Source organism: Ovis aries, chromosome 20 (genome assembly GCF_016772045.2).
Source record: "Ovis aries strain OAR_USU_Benz2616 breed Rambouillet chromosome 20, ARS-UI_Ramb_v3.0, whole genome shotgun sequence".
Lineage (NCBI taxonomy): Eukaryota > Metazoa > Chordata > Mammalia > Artiodactyla > Bovidae > Ovis > Ovis aries.
The window spans coordinates 43,475,361-43,501,144 of record NC_056073.1 but is presented as its reverse complement, the minus strand read 5'-3'; the positions used below and the strand labels follow the sequence as shown (position 1 = coordinate 43,501,144).

Here is a 25,784-nt window from a genome sequence, read left to right as displayed (position 1 = left end):
AAATGGATGTGTTCTTAAGGAAAAGATAATTATAACAAACTTAGGACAAAAAGGATGTTCTTAGTGTTTTATAGACACTTTGATACTCTGATACATATTGGGAATGGCAATATCAGGATTTAAAAGTAATATGTCAAATTAACATACGTGTAACTTTTTTGTCCTAGGAACAAAAGTATTAAAACTGATTTTCGAATGGCTAGGAATTGAATTCTGTGTTGGTGTCTTTGTTTAAAGACACACATTTAATAAAATTAATATACCTATAATTTACTTCTTATATAAATAGTCTGATTTATTTTCTGCTCTTTGTAATCCTGCAGTAAATTAACTACCATAAGTATTTAAGTGAAAAAAATCTCTCATTATTTATTTGCTTTATTGCTGTTACACTGAGCAATTCAGAATTAAAAGGCTAGGAAAAATGAGTAAGGGTTTCAGTGAGTATATTTATCACCCGCAGACTAGGAAAAGCTCAAAGTAAGGGCTGTAACATGTAACACTAATTTCTGAAAAAGGTATAAATGTTAAAAGCATTATTATTACAATATATACTCTTAAGTGTTTTACTTTTTCAAGAAGATGAGTCTTACAAAAGTAAGTAAATATCTGTAGAAATCTACTGAATTGTCAAGGGAAGCTTGTGTTTATATCCCAGATTTCCTTAGGCGAATTAAGCGCAGTATTCATGAATTATCAGCATCATTCCGATTGGCTGACTGACGATGATCTTACATTATCTCCCATTCATTTTTGTCATTTCTCACCCCATTCCAGAAGTGCTGGAAGCAGGTTTTACGTTACAACTCAAACTTAATGGCCCTAATTCCCAATTCAGTTGAGATCCTCTGATAAAACTCTAGGTAGCTTTACCTGTTTTTCTGTGTGTGTGTGTGGTTTTTTTTTTTTTTTTAATTACTGTATTTATTGGTAATACTCTCAGGTTTTTTTCATGGTTTTTATTCAGTAGTAAATAACAGCACTTCGGTGGATTTTGCCAACTGCTATCTTATACCAGAGACCTCATGTTTCTTTATAAAATGCCAACAAAACATATACCTCCAGTTTTGCTCTATTATAGGCTTGCAGTGAAGGCAATAAATGGTCAGTGTTTATTGTTTGAAACAAATGGTCTTGCTTTGCCTTTATTCTTGTCTTCTGTTCTTCTAAAAAATATTTTGAGTTTTTTTTTAATACAGTTGAGATTACAAAGAGTTTTATTATATGCACTCACGTATTCACACCAGAGTCGGTGATTATATTTTCTTTCATTTGCTTTAAGCCTTTCTCTTAAATTCAGTGTATTTGGGGTAGAGGGGGGAAGCAAGCTAAATAAAGATCACACATTAGGTGCAGTGTCCCTTACGTACCCTTGCATGTCACTCTCCCCAGAGGCAAACAGTAACCACACTCAGGGATTTTCTTTCAGTTCATTCACCATACATGTGCATATCCGCGCATAACACATGGGTTTTTAAGTTTGTATTCCAAATTTGCATAGACACTATCACCTTATATGTAGATACCTAGAAAATTAATTTTGCTTTATAAGTTTAAATTGTTCTGTAGAACAGTTTGTTTTTCTGCACATCCTTATCTATACCGGATAACTGTATGAATTTTAATTTGGGACCAGTTTGATGGATGATGGCTTGCTGCTTTATTTATGTGTTCTTGATTACTATCCTAAGGTTGGATCTTTGGGATGTAGTTTCATGCCGTTAAACTGATGACAGTGAGAGGTGGGATCTTGCTGAGCAGCTCTTCAGATGTCTGTGTTTTTAGAGAGGGAAGCCCGGAAGCCGGCAGTGGATGCCGCATGTCTGCAGGGTAGACTTGTTTTCTAGTCCAACAGCAGCCTAGAACATAGTAGGTGTTCTTTTTCACTCTGCTTTGCTCATTCCTCCTCATCTTCCCAGTCTCTATACGTGGTGCCCAGGGCCATGATTTCTAAGCTCTCATCTTTTCTGTCTGTGTCCCTCCTCCAGCAGTCTCATCCAGTCCTCTTGACTTTTTAAATACCATCTGTATGCTGATGATTCCATGTTTACTCCAGACCTGCACGTCCATCTGCCTTCTCACGGTCTCCTCTTGGATGTTCTAATGGACGCCTAGAACCTGATGTGCCCCAAACTCCTGGTTGACCCCTTTCCTCTTAAGACGCATGTTTCCCTGTGGTTTATCCCCCCCATCCTTTCAGCTGTTGCACTGAAATCTTGAAGTCTTGTCTGATGTCCTTTGCCTCCAGTCCATCAGTAAAACTGTCGCCTCCTCCTTCAAATGCATTCAGAAAAGCACTTTGGGCCACCTGTGGCACCCAGCTCTGGTCAAAGCCACCGTCCTGTCTTCTGAGTTGCTTGCAGTAGCCTCTGATGATCTCTGGAGTTCAACCCCTGTCTCTTCACAGGCTGCTTCTGACACAGCAGCCAAAGTGGCTTTTTAAAACGATGTTACTCTGCTTAAAACCCTCCATCAGCCTCCTGGCTTGTTCAGAGCTGTGGTCTGTACCACCCCCCCATACCCCCCGCCGAGAGCTCTCTGCCCGCACCCCCCCCCCAGCCCACTTCCTCTCCGGGGGCTGGAAGGCATGCCATCATCTCTCAGCGCTCTGCTCAGATGACACCTCATCAGGGAGGCCTTCCTGAACCGCCTGAGAAGAAAGGAAACCCCTGCCCCTCTCACCGCCAGCCTTACTCACACCCCCGACCTGCTTATTTTTCTGTATGGCACTTAATCACCACGAGGTATGTGTGTATTATCTGTTCCTTTCAACTAGAAAATAGAACTTAAGGACAGGCATCTCCTCGTGCTCGCCGCTCTATGACTTGCTGGGACTGTTAACTAGCAAGTCATAGGCGGTAAATAGTTGTAGACTGAATGAAGGACTGGGAAATATGACCTTTTTCTGTTAGGAAATAACTCAATATTGTTGTTTTTCAAATATTTATTCATCTTCCATTAAATTCCTTCACTGTGATGAAATGGTAGCAATAATACAATACTTAACGCCTTTACTTCTGAGTAGCCTTTACATGATGTGGCCACGGTATTATAGGTGTTTGACACAGGTATTATCAAAGATGTGATGCCCATTCGTTTGTTATGGGTTATCAGAGCAGAAGACTAGCGGATATTTTAAGCTACCCTGACCATTCTATTTCTTCATCCCCAGTAACGATCTGCCCAGACTGATAAGTATCTGTGGCCGTTTTTCAGGTTCCAGAGAAGTTTGTTCTCTTTCTGCTGGATTCCTTTTCTGGATTTAGTGCCGCAGCCACTGTCCAGTTATGTGCAAAGTCACTGCCCTCAGGAGCTCCTCGCCTGAGGCTGTGATGCTGGAATGTTGAGTGAGCCCAGCCTGGCCAGGGTCCACTCCCCAAGGCTGGGATCTGGGGAGGACAGAGATACCTGGTTGGGAACAGAGGGATGACTGGGGGTATCCCAGGAGAAAGGAAAGGAAGGGAATATAGAAAAAAATGTATTTATCCATATGTCACTTTGTTCGAAAAAATATTGATGAGAGGGGGTGGGGTAAAGGATTCTGGACCCAGGGAGTTGTTAGGCAAAACTCCGGAGGTTGGGAGAGGGGTGGAGCGTGTTAAGAGTGTAAATGAGGCAGATGAGAGGAGAACACTGGGTAAGCTGCGGGGGTCGGGGTCCTGCTGTACAGGAGAGTTTCAGCATGGCCCTTTAAGAAAGTCGGAGGGATTGGGGGTGTTTTTTTTAAAATCATCTAAAATAATTTAGTCACTGCCATTTTAGTCCCATATATATATGAAAAAGCTAGCTTAAACCCCAACATTCAAAAAACGAAGATCATGGCATCTAGTCCCATCACTTCATGGCAAATAGATGGTTAAACAATGGAAACAGTGACAGACTTTATTTTCTTGGGCTCCCAAATCACTGTAGATGGTGACTGCAGCCATGAAATTAAAAGACACTTGCTCCTTGGAAGAAAAGCTATGACCAACCTAAACAACATATTAAAAAGCAGAGACATTGCTTTGCTGACAAAGGTCCATGTAATCAAAGCTATGGTTTTTCCAGTAGTCATATATGGATGTGAGAGTTGAACCATAAAGAAGGCTGAGCGTCAAAGAATTGATGCTTTTGAACCGTGCTGGAGAAGACTCTTGAGAGTCCCTTGGACTGCAAGGAGATCGAACCAGTCCATCTTAAAGGAGATCAACCCTGAGTATTCACTGGAAGGACTGATGCTGAAACTGAAGCTCCAGTACTTTGGCCGCCTGATGTGAAGAGCTGACTCATTAGAAAAGACCCTGATGCTGGGAAAGATTGAAGGCAGGAGAAGAAGGGGACAACAGAGGATGAGATGGTTGGATGGCATCGCTGACTCAATGCATGTGAGTTTGAGCAAGCTCCAGAAGTTGGTGAAGGACAGGGAGGCCTGGTGTGCTGCATTCCATAGGGTTGTAAAGAGTCGGACATGACTGAGCGACTGAACAACTATATATCTGACTTTTGCTTCCCAGGTGGCTCAGAGGTAAAGAATCCGCCTGCCAGTGCAGGAGACACGGATTCAGTCCCTGGGTTGGGAAGATCTGGAGGAGAAAATTATCCAGTATTCATGCCTGGAAAATCCCATGGACAGAGGAGCCTGGCGGGCTACAGTCCAGGGGATCACAAAGCGTCAGACACAGCTGAGCAACTAAGCACACGCCCATACACATCTGACTTTTAATCTGGATTATTTTCTCAAATATTCTTGAAACAAGGAAGCACAAGCAGTAGAGTTTTTATTCCATGCCCCCTTGGAATTTTCATTGCCGAGCTTTTGTTTTCTTTCTGCCCCTGTTGTTTCGTTTTGTGGTGGGAATTTAGACAGTAATGGCTGAAGGACACATGATTTCTTTAGGTGGATAGTCCCATTTGGCAACCACAGTAATAATACCATGGAGCAAAAATCTTTTTCTGGAAGGGTGTTTTTATACACAGAGCACCTGAAGGTGTCAGCATCCCTCCTTCTCCACCAGGTGGAGTTTACAGGTTTGGGTGGATAGTTAGTAAGACTTTGTCCTCATCCATCCAGTTTTATATGTATAAATGTATGATGACTCACTCAGAAGTCTTGCTATTCATTTATTAAATCAGGGAGCTTATTTCTCTTGGGGTTCATTTCTGCTCTGACTCAGCAGCACCACAAGGTAGATTTCCCTGCAGAATAGACCATCTGAAAGCCGAGGACTTGATTTGTTCCTGCCTTCACATTTCTGCGTGTGTTTAAAACCTTGCCTTTATCAATTCCATAAGGATGTTGTAAGGAAGAGTGGTGTATGTTATGAAGTATTTCATTTCAGGATCAATTTTATTTTCCAAGGAAAAATATAAGTTATCAGCCATACTAATGTAGCAGAAGTAGTGGCTGACTTAAAATAAGAGGGAGAATAGCATTTTCAGCTCTCCCAGTTTTAATCTAATTGAAATGTACATCTGCTGGTGGAAAGCTCAGGTCCAGAAGCTGCTCCGGGCAGAGTGGTCTCAAGTGCTGGCTTCTCTTCCCCACTGCTTCCTTGCCTCCCGTAGGAGTGTCCCAGGCCCCTCATCACGCCGGGAAACCCCCCTTCTCAGGAGCAGGCTCACGGCCGCTGTTCCTTCTGAGACTTTAGCTGCCATCCCCATATTCCTGCCTGACCGTGTATTCCTTGTTTTCTGGAAAACAAGTGGTGAAACTGCCCTGTGTAATGTAGGTAGGGTCTTTCCACATATTAGCTTGCTGTCTCTTTCCCTTTAACCATGAACAGTCTTACTAAGCACTTTTGTGGTGTCCTGATATCATTTTTCATCCTTTTAATCTAACTCTGGTATTGAGCCCAGTGCACTTCTAGAAACTACACTAAGACTTCCATCTGCTGCGTGCCTACAGAAACATTCAGGAAAATGCCAAGGTTTGGCTACCAGTTAGAAGTTTCTTACCTGTGTCCCTAAAGGTAGTGATTCCAGGGGCTCTTCCGATGCCTTCCATTTGGCCCTCGGAGGTGCATTTATCCAGGGACGTTACTGATCAACTGGATGAAAAGTACACATTTAAAATTACTGAGTAAAGTCCTATCAGTGGAATCTCCTTTGTCACCTAGGTTTTCCTAAACAAGTGGAGATTTCTCAGTTATGCAGCTAGATTACAGATGCCACCAGATAGCGCAGTGATTAAAGACAAGTAGGCAGGTTCAGGAGCAACTGGTGCCCTAACACCTCATCTTGATCAATGCAAAGATTTGTGATGTTAACTCTTCTCTAGATGCTGAATAAAATTTCCCATGGACAGCAGGGACGTGCTGTCAGAAGTGGGGTCCTAGAGCACTTTAGGAAGGACTGTTAGAGTCAGCACACTTGATGAAAGCTGTAAGCCTTAACAGCCAGTGCTAACAGGAGACGTGAGACCTTGCTCCAGATATTTAAGCCTTGATTAATCTCAGACATCTGGGAAATGGGCATAAACTTTTTAAAGGGAAAAACCCACAAGGATGTTGGGAGAACCTGATTCTGAATGCCAGAGTTTGCTGAATAGCAACCAGAAACCTAAGGATTGTGTTTTTAGGTTTATTGGAAAAATTGGGGGAGGAGCAGGGGGCACTTGGTCTTACATTTAATTGATCTTTTCTGTAGCACACATAATCATCAAGAAATATCACCTCTGAGCTTTCACTTATTCAACAAAATTAAAGGCTCTCTAAAGGCCAGTGTTGCTACAGAGTATCCCACCATAATATTTATTTGAAAAATCATAACTGTTTGGTAATGTCTTGGTCAGCTTCTGGCTTTTCTGGGAAGAGTCCAGGCTTTTTTATTCCATGCTCATATTTAATTATTCCTTTATATTTACCTTATTTTCATCAGAGATTTACTCTAGATTTATTTCTACTTATCTACAGTATTTCTTCTCCTGCTGTCATCTCCAACCTTTTTCTTTCTTTCTTTTTTTTTGGAATGTCCTAAACCTGTTTTCTCGTCTACCAGCTCTTTACCCCAAATGTCATACACCAGCCTAATGTGTGTGTTTCCTGGCTGATGGAGCACTTACTATAGGTCACTGTGGAGGTGTTGTGATGAAGGACCAAATACTCCTGAGCTGTTGACTCTTTACTCCCCTTAGCAACGTGGGCTGTATGGCTGCCCATCTTATCCTTCAGCAGATAAAATTCTTGTTCTCACTTTTCAAATGGAGTGAATTTAGAGATGTTGGGAAGCATTTATTCTGAATTAAGCAGAGGGGACTGTAATCTTATCTAAGGCAGCCATTAAACATTGGACATCTGCCGTCTCAAGTTTCCATTTAGTTTAAACCTAGCACCTCAAGCTGTAATCATAGTAGGTGCTTATGAAAAGTCTTACCCTCCAGCCAGCTGCACGCCTGCCTGTAATCTTGCAAAATTATATGGTCTCAGGAATTTTGTCCCAGTGTTCTTGGGATCTTAGTAAATACTTCTTTTGTATTCACCTTTTGTGTCAAAAAAAATCACACCACTGGCTATTTGCTTTTTATGCTCTGATCCAAAGAATGTTTTCGTCAACAGACTGCTGGGCTTCAATGCTACAAATGTTAATGTGTGCCCTTCACTGCCAGGCTGGGAGAACCATTCAGAGTGGCAGAGTGCAACTGGAAACACTGTTGGTGATGAAATTCTTAGGATGGTGTATGTAAGAAGAAGCGGTTAGATCCCAGGACTTAAAACCTGTATCACATTTACCCTTAAAATTAGTGAAGAACTAAATGAAATTCTTTCAAAACGAAATGACCTGTAGGATATGTTTTTGTCACTGGGATGTCTGCAGAAGATATTTTTACTCCTTTTAAGAAAAACCTCCACACACAATATGAAACCATGATGGGTCTTGGAGTCTGTAGTTAAAATAAAGAAGTGTTCATGTCACTAGTGAGCAACACAGATAGGACTGCCTTTTGGTTTACTTCCTCAAGTTAGCAAATGTTAAACTCTGGCCCATTATATAGTTAAGGTGAAAACATAGTTTAACAAAACCCCATTATTGCTGTAGTCGCATGCTTTAGAAGACTTTCCCCCATGTTGCCCTTGTTTGGATTTCAGAGAAATTATGAGGGGAAAAGGGAGAGAGAGAAATTGCAGCAGCAGAGCATTGATGGAGGCCCCACTGACCTCCCAGGGGAGCCAGTCTGAGGGAGGCCCCTGACTCAGCCAGCAGGGGTCGCTATTGTGCAGCAGTGAGAGGGCAAGCCTGCAGCGCATCCAACTGAATGAAATGGGATTTGGAAATAATCCATCTTCAGGGAAGTGGTTTGATGAGTTAATTTTGAAAAGCGCTATGGCTGCACTGCTTACCTTCTTCATCCCTCATAAATTTAAATTTACAGAAAATAGAATTCACATTACAAATATGTAGACTCGTACTGAGTACTGGAAATTTTCCTTTATAATGAGTTGAGAGTGTGTCCAGGAGGAGGGAAATTAAATAGAACTTTTAGAAGCCATTTATCTATGAATTTATTAAGTAAGTATGGGCTCCTTCCTTCTGTTCTTGGGTCCCTGGGAGTTGCAGAGGGGTGGCCTACAGCTTTCACCCCGCTGGGGCTCCAAATAGGGAGAGGAGCGCGTCAGGGCTGTGCACTGTCTCCCTGCTTATTCAGCTTATACGCAGAGTACATCATGAGAAACGCTGGGCTGGAAGAAGCACAAGCTGGAATCAAGATTGCTGGGAAAAGTATCAATAACCTCAGATATGCAGATGACACCACCCTTATGGCAGAAAGGGAAGAGGAACTAAAAAACCTCTTGATGAAAGTGAAAGAGGAGAGTGAAAAAGTTGGCTTAAAGCTCAACATTCAGAAAACAAAGATCATGGCATCTGGTCCCATCACTTCATGGGAAATAGATGGGGAAACAGTGGAAACAGGGTCAGACTATTTTTGGGGGCTCCCAAATCACTGCAGATGGTGACTGCATTTATGAAATTAAAAGATGCTTACTCCTTGGAAGGAAAGTTATGACCAACCTAGATAGCATATTGAAAAGCAGAGACATTACTTTCCCAACAAAGGTCCATCTAGTCAAGGCTATGGTTTTTCCAGTGGTCCTGTATGGATGCGAGAGTTGGACTGTGAAGAAAGCTGAGCGCCAAAGAATTGATGCTTTTGAACTGTGATGTTGGAGAAGACTCTTGAGAGTACCTTGGACTGCAAGGAGATCCAACCAGTCCATTCTAAAGGAGATCAGTCCTGGGTGTTCTTTGGAAGGAATGATGCTAAAGCTGAAACTCCAGTACTTTGGCCACCTCAAGCGAAGAGTTGACTCATTGGAAAAGACTCTGATGCTGGGAGGGATTGGGGGCAGGAGGAGAAGGGGATGACAGAGGATGAGATGGCTGGATGGACGTGAGTCTGAGTGAACTCTGGGAGTTGGTGATGGACAGGGAGACCTGGCGTGCTGCGATTCATGGGGTCCCAAAGAGTCGGACACAACTGAGCTACTGCACTGAACTTAACTGAGCATTCCCTGTAACTCAGATGGTAAAGAATCTGCCTATAATGCAGGAGACCCAGGTTCGAACCCTGGGGTCAAAAAGATCCCCTGGAGAAGGGAATGGCTACCCACTCCCGTTTTCTTGCCTGCAGAATTCCATGGACAGAGGAGCCTGGCAGGCCACGGCCCATGGAGTTGCAAAGAGTCAGACATGCCTGAGGAACTAACACTGCTACTACATTGTACATACCAAGGAAGGAAGAGTTGTCAAAGTATATCTGATTGGGATAATGATGTGGCTCTTAAAAAAAAAAAAGAAAAACCCTGTTTCTAAGTTCTGGCTTCCCGCTGTATTTAAGTCGCTTAACTTGCTTGTGTAAGATGAATTTGGTGTCTGGTCTGCCACAAGTGGCTGTCAGGTTTAAACATGACAGTCCATTAAGATATTGGCAAGCTGCTTCTGTAAAAGACCTGATAATAAATATTTTAGGCTTTATGGGCTACACAGTCTCTGTCATGACGATGAAACTCAGTGAGTGTGGCGCAGAAGTTGCCATAGACAGTATGTCAACAATGGGGCCTGGCTGTGTTCCCATAAAACTTCATGTAAAAGAACAGGGGGAGCCACGTGGGGTTTGGCAGCCCCTGATATATACTAGGAAGTCAGTGTCGTGTGCCATCGTTGTTACTGAGCTCAGCAACAGCCTGTAGCAAAATGCACAGTGTCACAAAGTCAGAAATGGTAGTTTCTGGGGTAGTTAGCACATCTGTGTCCTTGACCTTGCTGACTTGTGGTCGTGGGCAGGTCACTCTCCCAGTCTTCTATCAGCACAGGTTCTGAGTAGATAGGAATAGTCTTCTCTGGAGGTTAAGGGGACAACACAGTAATATGAAAGGGCTTTTTTTTTTTTTTTTTTAACCACAAATGCAGAGGGCAGAGGTCTGGGCTTTGTTTTGGTGCTCTGGGTATTTAGAAGGATGCCTTTGTCTCAGGCTTCTTTAAGGTATTCGTTGTATCTTCTTTCTGCCACTCTGGAATATCTACCCTGTTTAACAAGTATGGAATGACCGGAAACTCATTTTCAAGTTTCCAAATTTTGACAGTGGTCTTCCCCCTTCAGAAGCTTCACGACCCAGTGCACACGGGGATATAAACACTGTTCAGTCCTTATCTTGGGATAGAAAACTGCAGGAAGGAACCTCAGCTCTTCTGAAGTTCTCTGTGGGCTGCAGGCACGTGGCTGTGTGCAGGGAGAAGGCCAGGTCTAGAGACACCGGAGTTTTCCCACCCCTAATACTGCGAACCTTGATCCTGAGGTGTGTCATCCGGGCAAAGACAGATTAAAATGGAGCCAAGTAGTTTTACCTCCTTCCCCATTCAAAAGCATATGGTTTTCTTTATATACCCTTTCATGTAAATTGCATACACTGAAATTTAATATCTATATGTACAATTAAAAATTTTAAAGATTTGTAGTATAACTGATTCTTAAACTTCCATACTCACTGTAAAATACAGTGTATTTGTTGTGATATTTCAAAGGCTATCAGTTTGCTTTCTCCTTCGGGCTTGTATTTTACACATTCTACTCTTTGTAATAAAATAATTACTTGAAGCTTTTAATGTCTGTGTAAACATTCAACTCCCTCATGCATATTTAGAAGCTAGGTTATTGACTATAATTCATTGATGACCTTCTTTCAGATCACTCTTTGGTTGGGTTTTTATAATATGACATTGGAACATGGAGTGTTTAGCACAGACTCAGGAGCCAGACCAGCCTGGGTTTGAATCTTGGTTCTGACACTTCTGAGCTGTGGGCTCCACCCTGTAAAATAATTTAGTGCTTTTTAAATTTTTTAAAAATCATTGTCTGAGAAAAAAAATCAGGTCCTTAATTAGTTTTTGTTTTATCTGCAATCAGATAGCACTGCTCTGTGTATAGAGTCTACCCGGGTTCTCCCGAAGTCTCGCTGGCTAGAACCAGGGTAGAGAGAACTGCAAGATGGGTACAAGATTTAAGAGTGTGTGTATGTTTGGGTGGGGGAGGGACAGGGGTGTTAGGGTGTATTTTGGAGAAATTTCCTGAGCTTTTAAATTAAACGAGAGCCATGTTGGAATTTATCTCAATTAATAGTTTCCTATGAAACAATAGAAGGAGAGAAAAAAAAATGCATGTCAGAAAGAGAAATCTGAATGAGCATAATAAGGACAACAGGGAGATGGGGGGTGTGTACGCTTTTCTGAATGAGACAGAATCTTGGTGTCAGTAGAGTAAAATGAAGATCCCGGAGCATTGGCAAATAGATTGATATCATTTTGTTTGTTTGTTTAAGATTATTTTGGTCTCATAGAAAAGTTGAAAAGCTAGTGGAGCGTATACTCTATCTGGCCTCCCCTATTCGAGCATCTTACATGACCATACAACACTCGTCGATACTAAGAACCCAATCCCAGCTCAGGACTGCCAGCTGGAGAGCAGGACTTGCTGGTTTTCCCTCTGATGGCCTTTCCTGTCCCAGGCTGTCCTTCAGGAGCCCACATCGCATCCAGCTATCATAGCCCGCCCCCCCCCCCAGCCTTCCCTGTCTGTCATGACCTCAACATTGATAAAGAGTCCATGTCAGTTATTTCTAGAATTTTCTCAGCTTGAGGTTTTCTGATACATGCTCCTGGCTGGACTGAGGTTATACATTCTTGGGGAGGCGCCATAGGGAGACTGTGACTTTCTTGGGGCATCACCTCAGGTGCCTTATGTCACTACGTTTCATGGGTCACGTGAGCCTCCATTCCTTGGCCAAGGTGATGTCTGCCAGGACTCGCTACTGTAAACTTAACTCTTGTTCCCTTTATACATATTAAATATGGGTGGAGACACCTTCAAACTATGCAGATATTCTGTTTATGCATTGACGGACCTTGCCTGTGGTATTACTGTGGTGTTCTAATTTATTAATCAGAGTTTTTCTGCACCGAAAAGTTACCATTTCTCCCTTTGTTCATCCATCCATCCATTTATTCATGACTTCCATATGGACTTAAGGCTGTGGACTTAATTCTTTGGGTTGCAGGCCCAGTACTGTTATTTACCGTGTAGCTCAAGTTCTCAGTGGCCATTGAGAGCTCTTTGAGGTCTTTCCTATGCCCTTTCAATATGCTGCTGCTCTTTTATTACTATTATTTTTCTTTAAGCTATTCTTTACTCTTTGACACCTCAAGATGTTCCAGGCCTGGAACTGACCATTTCTCCAGGGACCCCTGGTTCCTTTTATTGGAGAATGGTATTTAGGAACTAAGATCTAGCCACTAGGTGATGCATTTCTGGCTGCTAACCTGTCACTGCTTCTAACCCCTCTTGTTGGATAGAGCTGGGAAATAACTGTATATATACTAAATCATATGTACACACATCTGTATTTATTTCTGTGTACACACATAAACACACACACACATACACAAATGAGAACAGGAGTCCATACTGATAAATTCTAGTTCCAGTCCAGCCCTGCAGAGTTTATTCTGTCTAGCCTATTCCATTTCCTTTTTTCCTGTCTCCTACAGTGGGAAACCTGGTTCTCATCTACAGGATGTCCACCCATTTGTCCCACTCTAGTATACCAATAAACTAGTTCCAGAAATGCTGGCCCGCCTGTGAAAACGGATTTATAATCACAGCACAGTGTCTCTGGGCAGCTCTTTTTGTCTTTTGCCATATTATCTCCCTTGTAGCTCAGCTGGTAAAGAATCCGCCTGCAATGCAGGAGATCTCACTTCGATTCCTGAGTCGGGAAGATCCACCGGAGGAGGGATAGGCGGCCCACTCCAGTATTCTTGGGCTTCCCTTGTGGCTAAGCTGGTAAAGAATCTGCCTGCAACGTGGGAGACCTGGGTTCAATCCCAGGGTTAGAAAGATCCCCTGGAGAAGGGAATGGCAACACACTCCGGTATTCTGGCCTGAAGAATTCCTTGGACAGAGGAGCCTGGCAGGCTACAGTCCATGGGGTCTCAAAGAGTTGGACACAACTGAGTGACTTTCACTTTTTCATATTATCTGGTCAGAACCCCTTCTGCCAAGGTTCCCTAGGTCATGGTTGTGGGATTTATTTGTGCTCAAGTCATCAGTCTGACCTTGCATTTCATCTTGAATTTTTCCCATGTCCTGGTTAATTATGCTTTTATTTACATACCATAAAATTCACTTTATGCTGTACAGTTCTACGGTTTCTGACAAATGTGTAGAATTGTATATGTTGTTGTTCAAGTACTAAGCGTGTCCAACTCTTTGCAACCCATGGACTGCAGCACACCAGGCTTCCCTGTCCATCACCAACTCCCAGAGCTTGCTCAAACTCATTTCCATCGAGTCAGTGATGCCATCCAACCGTCTCATCCTCTGTGGCCCCCTTTTCCTCCCACATTTAATCTTCCAGCATCAGGGTCTTTTCCAAGTGAGTCAGCTCTTCGCATCAGGTGGCCAAAGTATTGGAGCTTCAGCTTCAGCATCAGTCCTTTCAATGATGTTCAGGGTTGATTTCCTTTAGGATTGTATATCCACCCCACAATTCCATGTAGAATAGTCCTGTCACCCTGAAAGTCTCCTGTGCCACTTATATACAGATAACTGCTCCTCCCCCACCCCCATAAGAGCCCCTAGCAACTACTGATCTCTTTTCCTCCCTGAATTTCTCTGTTTTCCTGAGTCTCATATGAAAGGAGTCAGAATAAGTAGCTTTTGGGGTCTGGCTTCTTTCACTTAGCAAAATACATGTGAGATTTATCCATGTTTTTGTGGGAGTCAATTCCTTTATATCGCTGAGTAGTATTCTATTGTCCTAATGTGTCATAGCTTCTTATCCACTGACTACTTGAATGATAATCTGAGTTTCTTCCAGTATTTGGCAGTCATAAATACAGTTGCTATAAAACATTCATATACAGGTTTTTATGTGAATGAAGTTTCCATTTTTGCAGGGTTTGATACTAGAAGTAGCATTGCTGGGTCGTTAGCTTGGTGTATATTTAGCTTTGGCAGAAACTATCAAACTGGTTTTCAAAGTGTCTAGACCATCTATTCTAACAGGTGTATAGTGGCATTTCATTGTGGGTTTAATTTGCATTTCCCTGGAGATTGATGACATTGAGCATGCTTCTGTGTGCTGCTTGCTTTCCAGTTGTCTTTGGTGAAGTGTCTTCAAAGGTTTTGCCCATTTTTTTAAGTGGGTTGTTTGCTTTCTTATTGTTGAATTGGGTAGTTTTCAATATATTCTGAATATAATCCGTTTGTCAGAAATGTGATTTTTCAGATGGTTTCTTCCAGTCTGTGGCTTATCTTACTCTCTTTTACAGTGTCTATCTCAGAGCAAAGTTTTCTTAATATTGATGAAGCCTAGTTTGTCCATTTTTATAAACTAATTATGCTTTTAGTGTCATTTGTGAGTTTTTGTTTTTTAAGAAAGTTTTCATCTTTGAAAATTCCTTTCAATGGGCACAGAATTCTGTTTTGTTTTCCTATGATTATTACTGTGTCTTTCATCAGTAGCATTTCATTTTTTTGTTTTCTCATAGTTTCTTCTCACAGCTGAAATTCCCACTTGGTATTCTATGTTGCTCACCATTCTCATCAGAGCTTTTAATATACTATATTGATCAATTATTTTAAATTCTCTGAAAGCTCTAACATCTGCACCATATCTGACTGGTTCTGATTGCTTTTCCTCTTCTGAGTATTTTTTTCTTGCCTTTTTGTATGGCTTGTAATTTTTATTGAGAGCTAGACATCTTGCATAAGACAATCAAGACCAATGTAAATAGCGTTTATGCCTGGCAAGTCCCTTCAAGTGAGAGTTGAAGCCTTGCTATTTCCGGTCAGGAGCTGGACTGGGTTCGAGAGCTCTGTTGCTGTTAAGATTACTACCATCAGAGCACAAAAGGCTTCCGATTCCTAAAGAGGCGTTTCTTGTTTGGGGTGCGGGTTGGATTGTAAGAGAAATGCTTGTTCGATTCCCGTTTTAGGTCTTCCCTTGGCGCTGTGCATCAGAGAGGGTGCTGGACACCTTCTGTTCTTCTCCTGGTGCCCTTCCTGCAGTATTTTGCCGTTAGCTCTCACTTGAGGCGCCTTAGCCTGGCATTAGGGGGTGAGGAGGATGGGGTGGCACTGTTCTGGCCCTGCCCCAGCCTCCTGCGGGCACCCTGTCTCGGGTCCCTGGGCTCTGGCCCTCTTGTTCTCCTGCCCCAGCTCAGCCGTTGTGGTGGACTCAGCTGGCAACCCTGTCCCTCCTTAGGGAGTAGAGTTGTGTTTTTCCTCGTACTCACTCCATTTCCTCACCGCAGTAAATTCTCTCCAGCGTCCCAGGGCAGCGATGCTTTAGCGCCCCTCTTCACAGGACGGAGTGTTTGTTCCCTATGGAGAGAAGGGAGGGGGTGCAGGGGGGGTTCCCTGCCCCTCCTCAATGCTGCTTCTCTCCCCTGGATCCCGACCACCGTGGATGCTTAGTCCACTTTTCTGTGGGGTTGAACAGTGATCATCATCTACAGCCTGAAAGAAGAGGCAGCCTCAGAGGGTCCACCCAGCCCCCCCGCCCGCGCTCGGCCCTAACCAGTCTGTCCACCGTTTAGCCGGCCTCTGACCATGTCCTGCTGCATCTGCCCCGGATGACTCAAGCTCGTCTCCCTTCTCTTATACAGACGCTCCCTGGAGCTTGAGCTGTTTGATGGGACTTCAGCCTTACAAATGGATTTGGGAAGAGTTATAAATTTAAAGTTAGGCCTGTTCTTAAAAAAAAAGAAAACAGTAGTAGGTTTTGAGCAAGTCTCACCGTAGTTGGTCTTGGCGGCAGGACTGGCCTCTGATCCCTCGCCTCAGTTTCTTTTCTTTTCTACTTTCTTTTATGAAAGAATTTTTTTCTATTATTAAAATCTCTAAAAATATATCTGATTTGGCATTCATGTGGCAAATTCAAAACATATGAGGGGTGATGGTCTAAGTTTAGAATTTCAAACATCAGACAGGGTATCATAGAGGGGGCAGAGTACCTACCCAGACCGTGCCCACCCCACGTCCAGTGTGGGCACCTGGTAGAATTCAATAGATGGTGCTATTTTATCTGTTATTTTATAACAAAATGGTAGAACCCATAAAACAGAAGGCATGAAATCACATATTAGGAGCCTACATGTATGTTTTGTGTTTGAATGTTTTAAGCACAAAAGTAACATGTGCTTGAGATTTTTTTTTTTAAGTTCTAATCTGTTCTGTCTCCTAGAAATAATCATCCATAAATGTGTTGGTGTTGATACTTCAAGATTCTTTTCTAAGAACTTATCTTTGTAATGTAGAAAAGAGTAATAAGGTAAATTAATAAGCAGACCATTTGGGAAACCCAGGAAAGATACCTGTTAGTTATTTCTCTGTTCACATTTTTTCTCTTCAAAAAGTACATGTAAATGCAGACTGCATTGCAGCAAAGCTGAATGTCGTATAGCTCAGCGACAGTGAATGGGGTGGAGATTTTACATTGCTCTTCCGTTTAACTGTTTAAACTCTATTAGCTTTCTAAGGGAAGGTGCCTCTGATTTTGCAAGTTTTGAATAGATAAGGTTTTAAATCCAGTCTTGCATGTGCTTATAAGAATTTTTAAACTATTCTTTGGGCTATCTTGACTATTCCTTGTTAAACATGGTCTCATGTGACATTATATGGCTGATATTAATGACTTTTAACTAATATTCCATCTCCTATGAGAAATGGGCTAAGTCATCATGAAAAAAAAAATTACAGAATATTACTACTCAGAGAACAGCAGAAACATGCCTAAAATGCTGTGTAAATATCATGGAAAATTATTGTTTGCAAATACGAAATGCCACCAGTATTTTGGTTTCATTTTAATTTGTTCAACAAAAGGGCGGTACAAGCAAGTAGAGAAGCGCTCAGAGAATGCGTTGCAGTGAACTCTCGGTTCACTTTCTCTGTAGAGTTCAGGCTTGTTTTGGAGGTATAAAATTTGAGGCTTCTGTTTCTGGTCTGCACTATGTATCATCCTCTGCCCGTCTGCTCTGGCGAGGTTCGTCCACCGTCCGCGTCCTCCAGGAAGCCCTCCTGGCCACTCCCCTCTCTGCCGGCGCATCCCTCTGATCCCCGCTGTCCTGACTGTCTTCCTCCCCGTGTCATCCTCCCCGACTAAACTGGGGGCTCTGTGTAGGCAGCGTCCTGGCCTTGAATATTCCTCGCAGCATTGCCAAACTTATAAAAAAAGAAGATGCCCTCCATTAAACTTGCACAAGCATCTATAACATCCCCTCTCGGTTGTTTTTCCTCAGACGAGAAACAGAGGTTCAGTTTCGAGAGGTCTGGATACGACCCGGAGGAATCCGATGGCGCCGAGGACGACGACATCGAGAACGAGGAGGAGGACGAAGACAGCCAGGCCGAGTCGGTGCTGTCGGCCGCGCCCTCGGCCGCAGCCAGCCCGCAGCACCTGCCGGCCAGGGGCGGCCCTGGAGACCCCACGGGTGCGGACGAGGACGCCGGCGCCCCCGAGGGCTCTCCCGGGGGCCCCGCAGACGCGATGGATGTGCTGCCAAGGGCTCTGCCCACCAAGATGACGGTGCTGAGCACGCTGCAGTCGGACCGCGGCGGGAGTCCGGGGTCCCCCAGCAGCGCCGGGCCGCAGCCCGCGGGCAATGCGGAGGCGGCCGCCCGCCCACCCGAGCGGGCGCCCAGGTCCCCGTGTCTCCAGATGTCTGTGGACTACCCCGACCCGGAGGAGGTGCTGAGCGGCTCTGCGGCAGGACAGGCTGTGGCTTTAACGCAGGTAATGGATCCGTAGCCGTTTTCCTTTTGACTTCAAGAGTTATTGTATGAAATTGCTCATTTGTAGGTACATCAGTTTTGTTTTGTTTAACCTTATTTTCTTTTGTTGGATTTAAGGCTAAGGGACATTTATGCCCTTTGGATTCGTGTTATGTATCTTAGTCAAAGTTCATCTATTGATGAATCTGTAAAAGAACCAAGTAATCTTTGCAGTATGCTCATTTACTACTATTTGGTTTTTTATAAATACCTTGGAATAAAAAATATTTGTGTGCCAGTGGAGAATATGAGTCTAGGGACCTCCATTTTCCATGGCTTCCTCTGAGATGATCTTCCACTGGCATTGATATGATGGATTTGCACTTATTATCCAAACAGTTTGTATGCTACCCTTATTGACAAGGCAGCTACCAGTTTGACACCCCCACCCCTCCCACCCAAAAGAAAAAAAAATACTAAAAAGTTGACTTTGCTTGAATCGTCAACTTGCTGTCACCACTTAGGATAGCTTCCTGCCCAAGAACTAGCTCAGAACCAGACTCAGGACTCAGGAAAGTCACCCTCCATGTGAGCAGTGAATGACTTCCTGCTTTTACACCCCTGGCAGGCTGCTGAGAAACCTGTTTTCTCTCATGGACAGTTCTCTCACCTCTGGGATGAACGGAGGATCACCATAGGATTTATTTCTAAATGTGGCAGATTTTAGTTTGCTGGGTAACACTAGAGAAAACTCGGAAGACTAAGCTTGAATTCACTAGAGCCTATCCTACGTTAATATTGTTTAATTAAATTATATGCATATTTAAGTAGCATTAATATTTAAATTAGTATATACATTAATGGAGTTCTGTAATGAGGACAAGTGAATATTTAGATGATAATCCTGGGTGGGAAAATTGGCAGGATTTACTCCTCTACTAACATTTCATTCCTTTCCTGTTAGTGACCTGGGCTCTAAGCTTCTGTCCCTAAATCTCTCGCACACCTACGGGTGTCTGGAGATCCAGTTTTCAGTAGACATTTCATCCCCTTAAAATATATGAACAAATGAAAACTGCAGACCTCTTCGTTAATGGAAGCTCTTTATTTCATAAATGAGTAGTCCTCCAGTTACTTTTTCCCCCTTGAGTCGATACTCATGGCCAACTAAGATCTCAGAATTTCTCAGTAATCCCTAATCTCTAAACTAGGGTGGAGCTAGAGGTGCCAGCAATAATAATAGCAGTGGAAGAAGAAGATAATTATGGCCGCCTCTCAGGGTTAATTTTGGTATAAATGAGATGATATCCAGGAAATCTGTTTGAAAATTAAGTACTATACAGAATCTGTGGTGGTTACTTATTCTAGAAAATAAAGAGCTTAAATGGTGTAATAGGAATTTTGCTTTTAAAATCAACATACCAACATTTAGCAAGCTTATTTTTATGAAATCCTTGTTACACACTTTTACCTCAGGACAGAAGAGACTTTTTACAAGAGCTAAAACTTTTTCACGGTGACTAATAAGGAAGCTGAGCCATCAAGAGGTGATTCCATCTTGTCTTTCAGGGCCCTCCATGCCTGAGCCTTCCTTCTCCCCCGGCATCTGAGCGCAGCCCTCAGCCAGGAGGGGCTCCTCCGTCCACCTCGCCTCGGCCCGGCCCCCAAGAGCAGAAGCCGAAAGCCTCCCTGCCTCCACCCGCAGGCCTGCCTTCTCCGCAGACGCACCTGTTCAGCCACCTGCCTCTGCATTCCCAGCAGCAGTCAAGGACACCCTATAACATGGTTCCGGTCGGGGGCATCCAGGTGGTCCCCGCTGGCCTCACCTACTCCACCTTCGTCCCCATCCAGGCCGGGCCAGTGCAGCTCACCATCCCAGCTGTCAACGTCATCCACAGACCACTGGGCACCCCAGGGGACTTGAGCGCGGACGTGCCAGGCGCTGCCAGCCCCGCGGGCGTGACCGAACTGAGCAGCATGGTGCCCTGTATCCCCATCGGCCAGATCCGCGTCCCAACGCTGCAGCCCCTGCCGGCCCTGAGCATGGAGACCGTCAACATCGTGGGCCTGGCCAGCGCCAGCCTCGGCCCGCCCGTGCGCCCGCCGGGGCTGGCCCTCAATGCCGTGGGGCTGCAGGTGGTGGCCGCCAACCCCGCCTCCCAGAGCAGCCCCGCGCCCCCCGCGCCCATCCCGGGCCTCCAGATTCTAAACATCGCCCTGCCCACGCTCATCCCCTCCGTGAGCCAGGTCCCTGTGGACGCCCAGGGCGCCCCCGAGATGCCCGCTCCCCAAAACAGGGCTCCCCGGGAGGCGCCTCCCACGCAGCCTTCTGCCGGGGCGCATCCCGGCGGTGGGACCCCATCCCCGCAGGGCTCACCCAGAGTCCAGCGGGAAAGCGCACAGAAGGGTCTAGATCCGCCTGCCCCGGCCAGAGACCAGGCAAGGCGGGACAGCTCCAGTCCTAAGGACACGGGGAAGGGGGCCTCGGCGAATCACCCGAAGCGCCGGCACGACACCCCTGGCGCGCCCTGCAAACCAGCCTCGGCGCCGGCGCCGCCGCCCCCGCCGGGCCGGCCGAGGCTCCTCCTGGACCCGGAGGGACCCCGGCCCCCGCCCCGGAGGCCGGTCACTCAGTTCAGCGACGTGAGTAGCGACGAGGATGAGGACAGGCTCGTGATCGCCACCTAGGGGCTGTTTATTCAGGGGGGGTGGTTTGGTTTGGGGTTTTTTTTTGTTTTTTGTTTTTTTGGTTTTTTTATATAAACACTTACAGGTTTCTTTGAAAACCCTCCTTTCCTTAAAGCACATTTTTCTGACGTAAACTCATGACTAATCTTTGTGCAATCATGAACTTTTGACCAATAATTATTTTGTGTCAGCTCCAGCCATTTTTGTACATGTTGTATAGACAATTGTGCCTTTTAGGAGTTTTATGTTTAGAAACTGTACAGATTGTTGAATATCTATATACATAAAGTATATATTATATATGTACATGAAAGCCAGGTAGTTATTTGTGTTTAGCAAGAAAAACCTGTCAAATCCAATGATTAAATTATATGTTGCACTGTTAAATATTAAATTTTTATGGCTGTGGGGCAGAGTTTCTGTGTATAAATTAGTATGTAAACTCCATATTTATTGTATTCATATTAGTCTTTGAAAATGGGTCTGTCCTCCTTGTGTAAGACAGTAAAATTACACTTCAGACAGATTTTCTGTGTTATGAAATGTTTCAGTAAAGTTGTTTACTGACTTTACCATTGCTTTAGTGGTGGTTTCTTTGTGTCATGCAGTGACCAGCAACTGCATTCGAAAAAGAGCCTGAGGTTAACATTCCTTCCACACTCACCCCCACCCCCTGTATTTTTGAGAAATCAGGGCTTTATAGTTACTGCCAAGGGAAATAGCCAAGAGACCAATTTTTCCAACTTAGAAGGAATAATTTTGTAGCTATTTTGAGAAGATTCAGTACTTAAGAACACTATAGGTAAGTGTATTTAGCATAAGGACAGAAAAGGGCAAAGTTCGTAAAGGTGGGTATGACAGCTTCTGAGAAGCATATCATGTTACAAGTCAGTCCTGAGAGCTTGGCTTGGGCGAAGCCCATGAGCCCCAGAGGCCTCAGCCCAGGTTTGTGTGTGAACCGGCCTCTGTGTCCCCTGGGCCCTGCTCCTTACAGAGACCTCCGCCCCGGACCAAACCTCGGGAGGTCTGGGCTTCACAGGAGAACCAAATTCAGACTTGAACTTACTTAAGTTGACTCTTTGGAAATGATTGCTTCCTGTCCTGAGAGGCTTGCTTTATTTGGAAAAATGGGGAGGGGACCCACGGTTGCACCTGTGATGATGTGCAGTGTTACCTGAGGCTACCGATGCTTCATTTGTGAAAAAAGGTCTTAATGTTGGAATTTAAAGCACTGCGTTCATGTTTTTCAAGGCCTGCTCGGTGACGATCTGGGAGCCATGAGGTCGGTAGGACAGCGGTGGGTGAGGAAAATAGTCTAAGGAGTTCGGGAGCCTGCTGTTACCCAGCCCCGGCTCCAAACCTGGGGCTTGGCGAAAAGAGCCTGTCATCTGGGCCTGTGAGCCCCAATCTAAATTATGACCTTTAGAATATGCCTCTGTCCCAGCAGGCTCTGCTTCAGTGTACATTTATTCTTGCCTGCAGATTAAGTAACAGATATCGCAACAACAATAAAACTATGTTTTATACCCCAAGATGTATTTGAAAAGAGTTCTGGAAACTTATCACAGGAATTGTATTGGTCTAACAAAATGGTTGTTGAAAATGAGGGCCATTGTCTGTCAGATTTCTCAAAATAAGTTTTAACTTTGTTTCACACCTCTTACAATTACGTTGCCTAAAATTTTAAAGCAGTATAATAAACATTCTTGCTTCCTAGGCACATTTTAAATACATATGACGAAGCTAAATTCAAAAGCGATGCTAAGAATTTTGGCATTGAGGTGGGTTTGTTTGTTTTTATAGTTTAGAATTTTCTTAATTTGAAGAATTCCTACATTTTCAGTTCAGTTGCTCAGTCATGTCTGGCTCTTGGCAACCCCATGGACTGCGGCATGCCAGGCCTCCCTGTCCATCACCAACTCCCAGAGTTTACTCAAACTCATGTCCATTAAATTGGTGAAGCCATCCAACCATCTCCTCCCACCTTCAATTTTTGCTAGCATCAGGGTGTTTTCAAATGAGTCAGTTGTTCCCATCAGGTGGCCAAAGTATTGGAGTTTCAGCTTCAACATAAGTCTTTCCAATGAATATTCAGGACTGATTTCCTTTAGGATGGACTGGTTGGATCTCCTTGCAGTCCAACGGACTCTCAAGAGTCTTCTCCATCACCACAGTTCAAAAGCATCAATTCTTTGGTGCTCAGCTTGCTTTATAGTCCAACTCTCACATCCATGTATGACTACCGGAAAAACCATAGCCTTGACTTGGCAAAGTAATGTCTCTGCTTTTTAATATGCTGTCTAGGTTAGTCAAACTTCACTTCCAAGGAGTAAGTGTCTTTTAATTTCATGGCTGCAGTCACCATCTGCAGTGATTTTGGAGCCCCAAAAAATAAAGTCTGACACTGTTTCCACTGTTTCCCCATCTATTTCCCATGAAGTGATGGGACCAGATGCCATTATCTTCATTTTCTGAATGTCGAGCCTCAAGCCAACTTTTTCATGTTCCTCTTTCGCTTTCATCAAGAGGCTCTTTAGCTCTTCACTTTCTGCCATAAGGGTGGTGTCATCTGCATATCTGAGGTGATTGATACTTCTCCTGGCAATCTTGATTCCAGCTTGTGTTTCTTCCAGCCCAATGTTTCTCATGATGTACTCTGCACATAAGTTAAATAAGCAGGGTGACAATATACAGCCTTGACGTATTCCTTTCCCTCTTTGGAACCAGTCTGTTGTTCCATGTCCAGTTCTAACTGTTGCTCCTGACGTGCATACAGATTTCTCAAGAGGCAGGTCAGGTGGTCTGTTATCCTTATCTCTTGAAGAACTTTCCACAGTTTGTTGTGGTCCACACCACCAAAAACTTTGGCATAGTCAATAAAGCAGAAGTAGATATTTTTCTGGAACTCAATCTTGCTTTTTTGGTGATCCAGCAGATGTTAGCAATTTGATCTCTGGTTCCTCTGCCTTTTCTAAATCCAGCTTGAACATCTGGAAGTTCACGGTTCATGTACTGCTGAAGCCTGGCTTGGAGAATTTTGAGCATTATTTTATTCGCGTGTGAGATGAATGCAATTGTGCAGCAATTTGAGCATTCTTTGGCATTGCCTTTCTTGGGGATTGGAATGAAAACTGACCTTTTCCAGTCCTGCGGCCACTGCTGAGTTTTCCAAATTTGCTGGCATATTGAGTGCACAAGTAAAGCTAGTGGAGGTGATGGAATTCCAGCTGAGCTCTTTCAAATCCTAAAAGATGATGCTGTGAACGTGCTGCACTCAATTCCCACCTTTAACCAAAAACTAAATGTTATGGTATGCTTGGACCTTCCCTTGAAAATTTCATAATGCCATAACATACCTTAGGCTTATTTTGTACTTTTGAATTTTCAAAATTCATTATATTGTACATATACCTTTAATATTACTGACTATAATGCTTTCATGTAGCTTTCAAATATTTTGCTAGCGTTTGAAATATGTAGCTAAATCAGAAACATATCAAAGTTTGTGTCATTATTTTTTGAAATAGTCCCATGACTAAAGTATAAGGGAGTAATTTTGAACTGTTTCTCCAAAGTTGTCTTGTCCTAAGAAGCAAGTCATTCTCAGATTATCAATGACTTGCAAATAATGACTTGAATAAATTATTTACAGGTAATCCAGAGAGTACGCTTCATGAAAGATCCAGGCTAGCAAACAAATAGAATGCAAGGATATAACAAATTTCTTTAAATTATTAGCAAAACAGGTGGAAAACATAATGTGAAGCAACTTTAGCATATTGTATGAATCCACTGACACCATCAGAAGTGTCAGAAATAGCAAAAGCATCAAAATTCATTTGTCTAGTTTTCAAAGATTAATCCATCTGTTTTATGAATATCTGTTATGAGTTAACAGAAATCAATTGCCTTAAAGTAGCTCCTTATTCCCCAAACTTTAGGCTACAAGAGTAATTATTTCAGAATGAGACGATCAACTGATAACATTTAATATAGAGACTTTGTTTCTCATTTTTTTCAAAATATAGTCATGATTTTCCTTTCACAGAAATGGTATAAATAACACTTTTCTTATTCATCTCTGACCTGAATTTTAAATGGTGGGGATTAACAAGGACTAGGGGTCATTCTTTTCATTGGAAGACTGTTGAGAAGGGTAATGTTTCTTTCATGATGCATGCTCAGGGCAAAATAAGTGCTCTTCTTAACTTCTCTGTTTTTTAATGTTACATTTTAGGATGAAGTTTGAGATCAACTAGAGATCAAGTAACACCAGAAAGGTGACTCTCATTAGAGTAATTTTGTTTCAAAACCATCTATTAATTCAAAACATGGAATATTAAATGTCCCTAAAGCAATAATCTTTTCCCAAACTGACTCCCTATGACTTTGGAGAATTATATATTTAATATTCAGTAAAGGTTATTGTGTGTATTATATATACATACTTGTATAAAAGTTTAGTTCAATCCAAATAAATGAGGATCAACATCCAAGAAGATTGGACTAACTGGAGAAGTGATGTGAACAGATGCTCTGGCACTTGTGTTGAAAAACTATCTTAAAATGTAGCCATTTATACAAAAAGTCTATTTGTACCATCTGCACCCCACCTCCCCAAAGCATCATTTTGGAGATATTAGAAATACAGTATTCAGACCCAGCTAAAAGATATCCACACTCTAAACGCTCATGAACAGGACATCATGGGAGGATCCTTCCTCACTGGGATTTCTGGACTCCAAGCTTGAACAAAATAGAGACAAATGAGCGTATTTCCAGACCACCAGGCCCTGGAGGCAGAGAAACCCAGATGGTTCAACATCACAGCCAAGAAGTCACGTTGAGA

The 25,784-nt window shown here is 43.4% G+C and overlaps 1 protein-coding gene across 5 annotated transcripts in view; it reads left to right on the top strand.

The window, feature by feature from the left end:
• HIVEP1 (HIVEP zinc finger 1) overlaps positions 1–21,507 on the top strand; it is a 135,997-nt gene extending 114,490 nt beyond the window's left edge. For all 5 annotated transcript variants that reach the window (XM_027959214.3, XM_042237494.2, XM_027959215.3 and 2 more), the window contains 2 exons: positions 17,776–18,269; positions 19,817–21,507. In XM_027959214.3, the coding sequence (XP_027815015.2) occupies positions 17,776–18,269; positions 19,817–20,935 (1,613 nt within the window). In that variant the 3' untranslated portion in view covers positions 20,936–21,507. The remainder of the gene's footprint in view (positions 1–17,775; positions 18,270–19,816) is intronic.
• Positions 21,508–25,784: the final 4,277 nt, after the last annotated feature.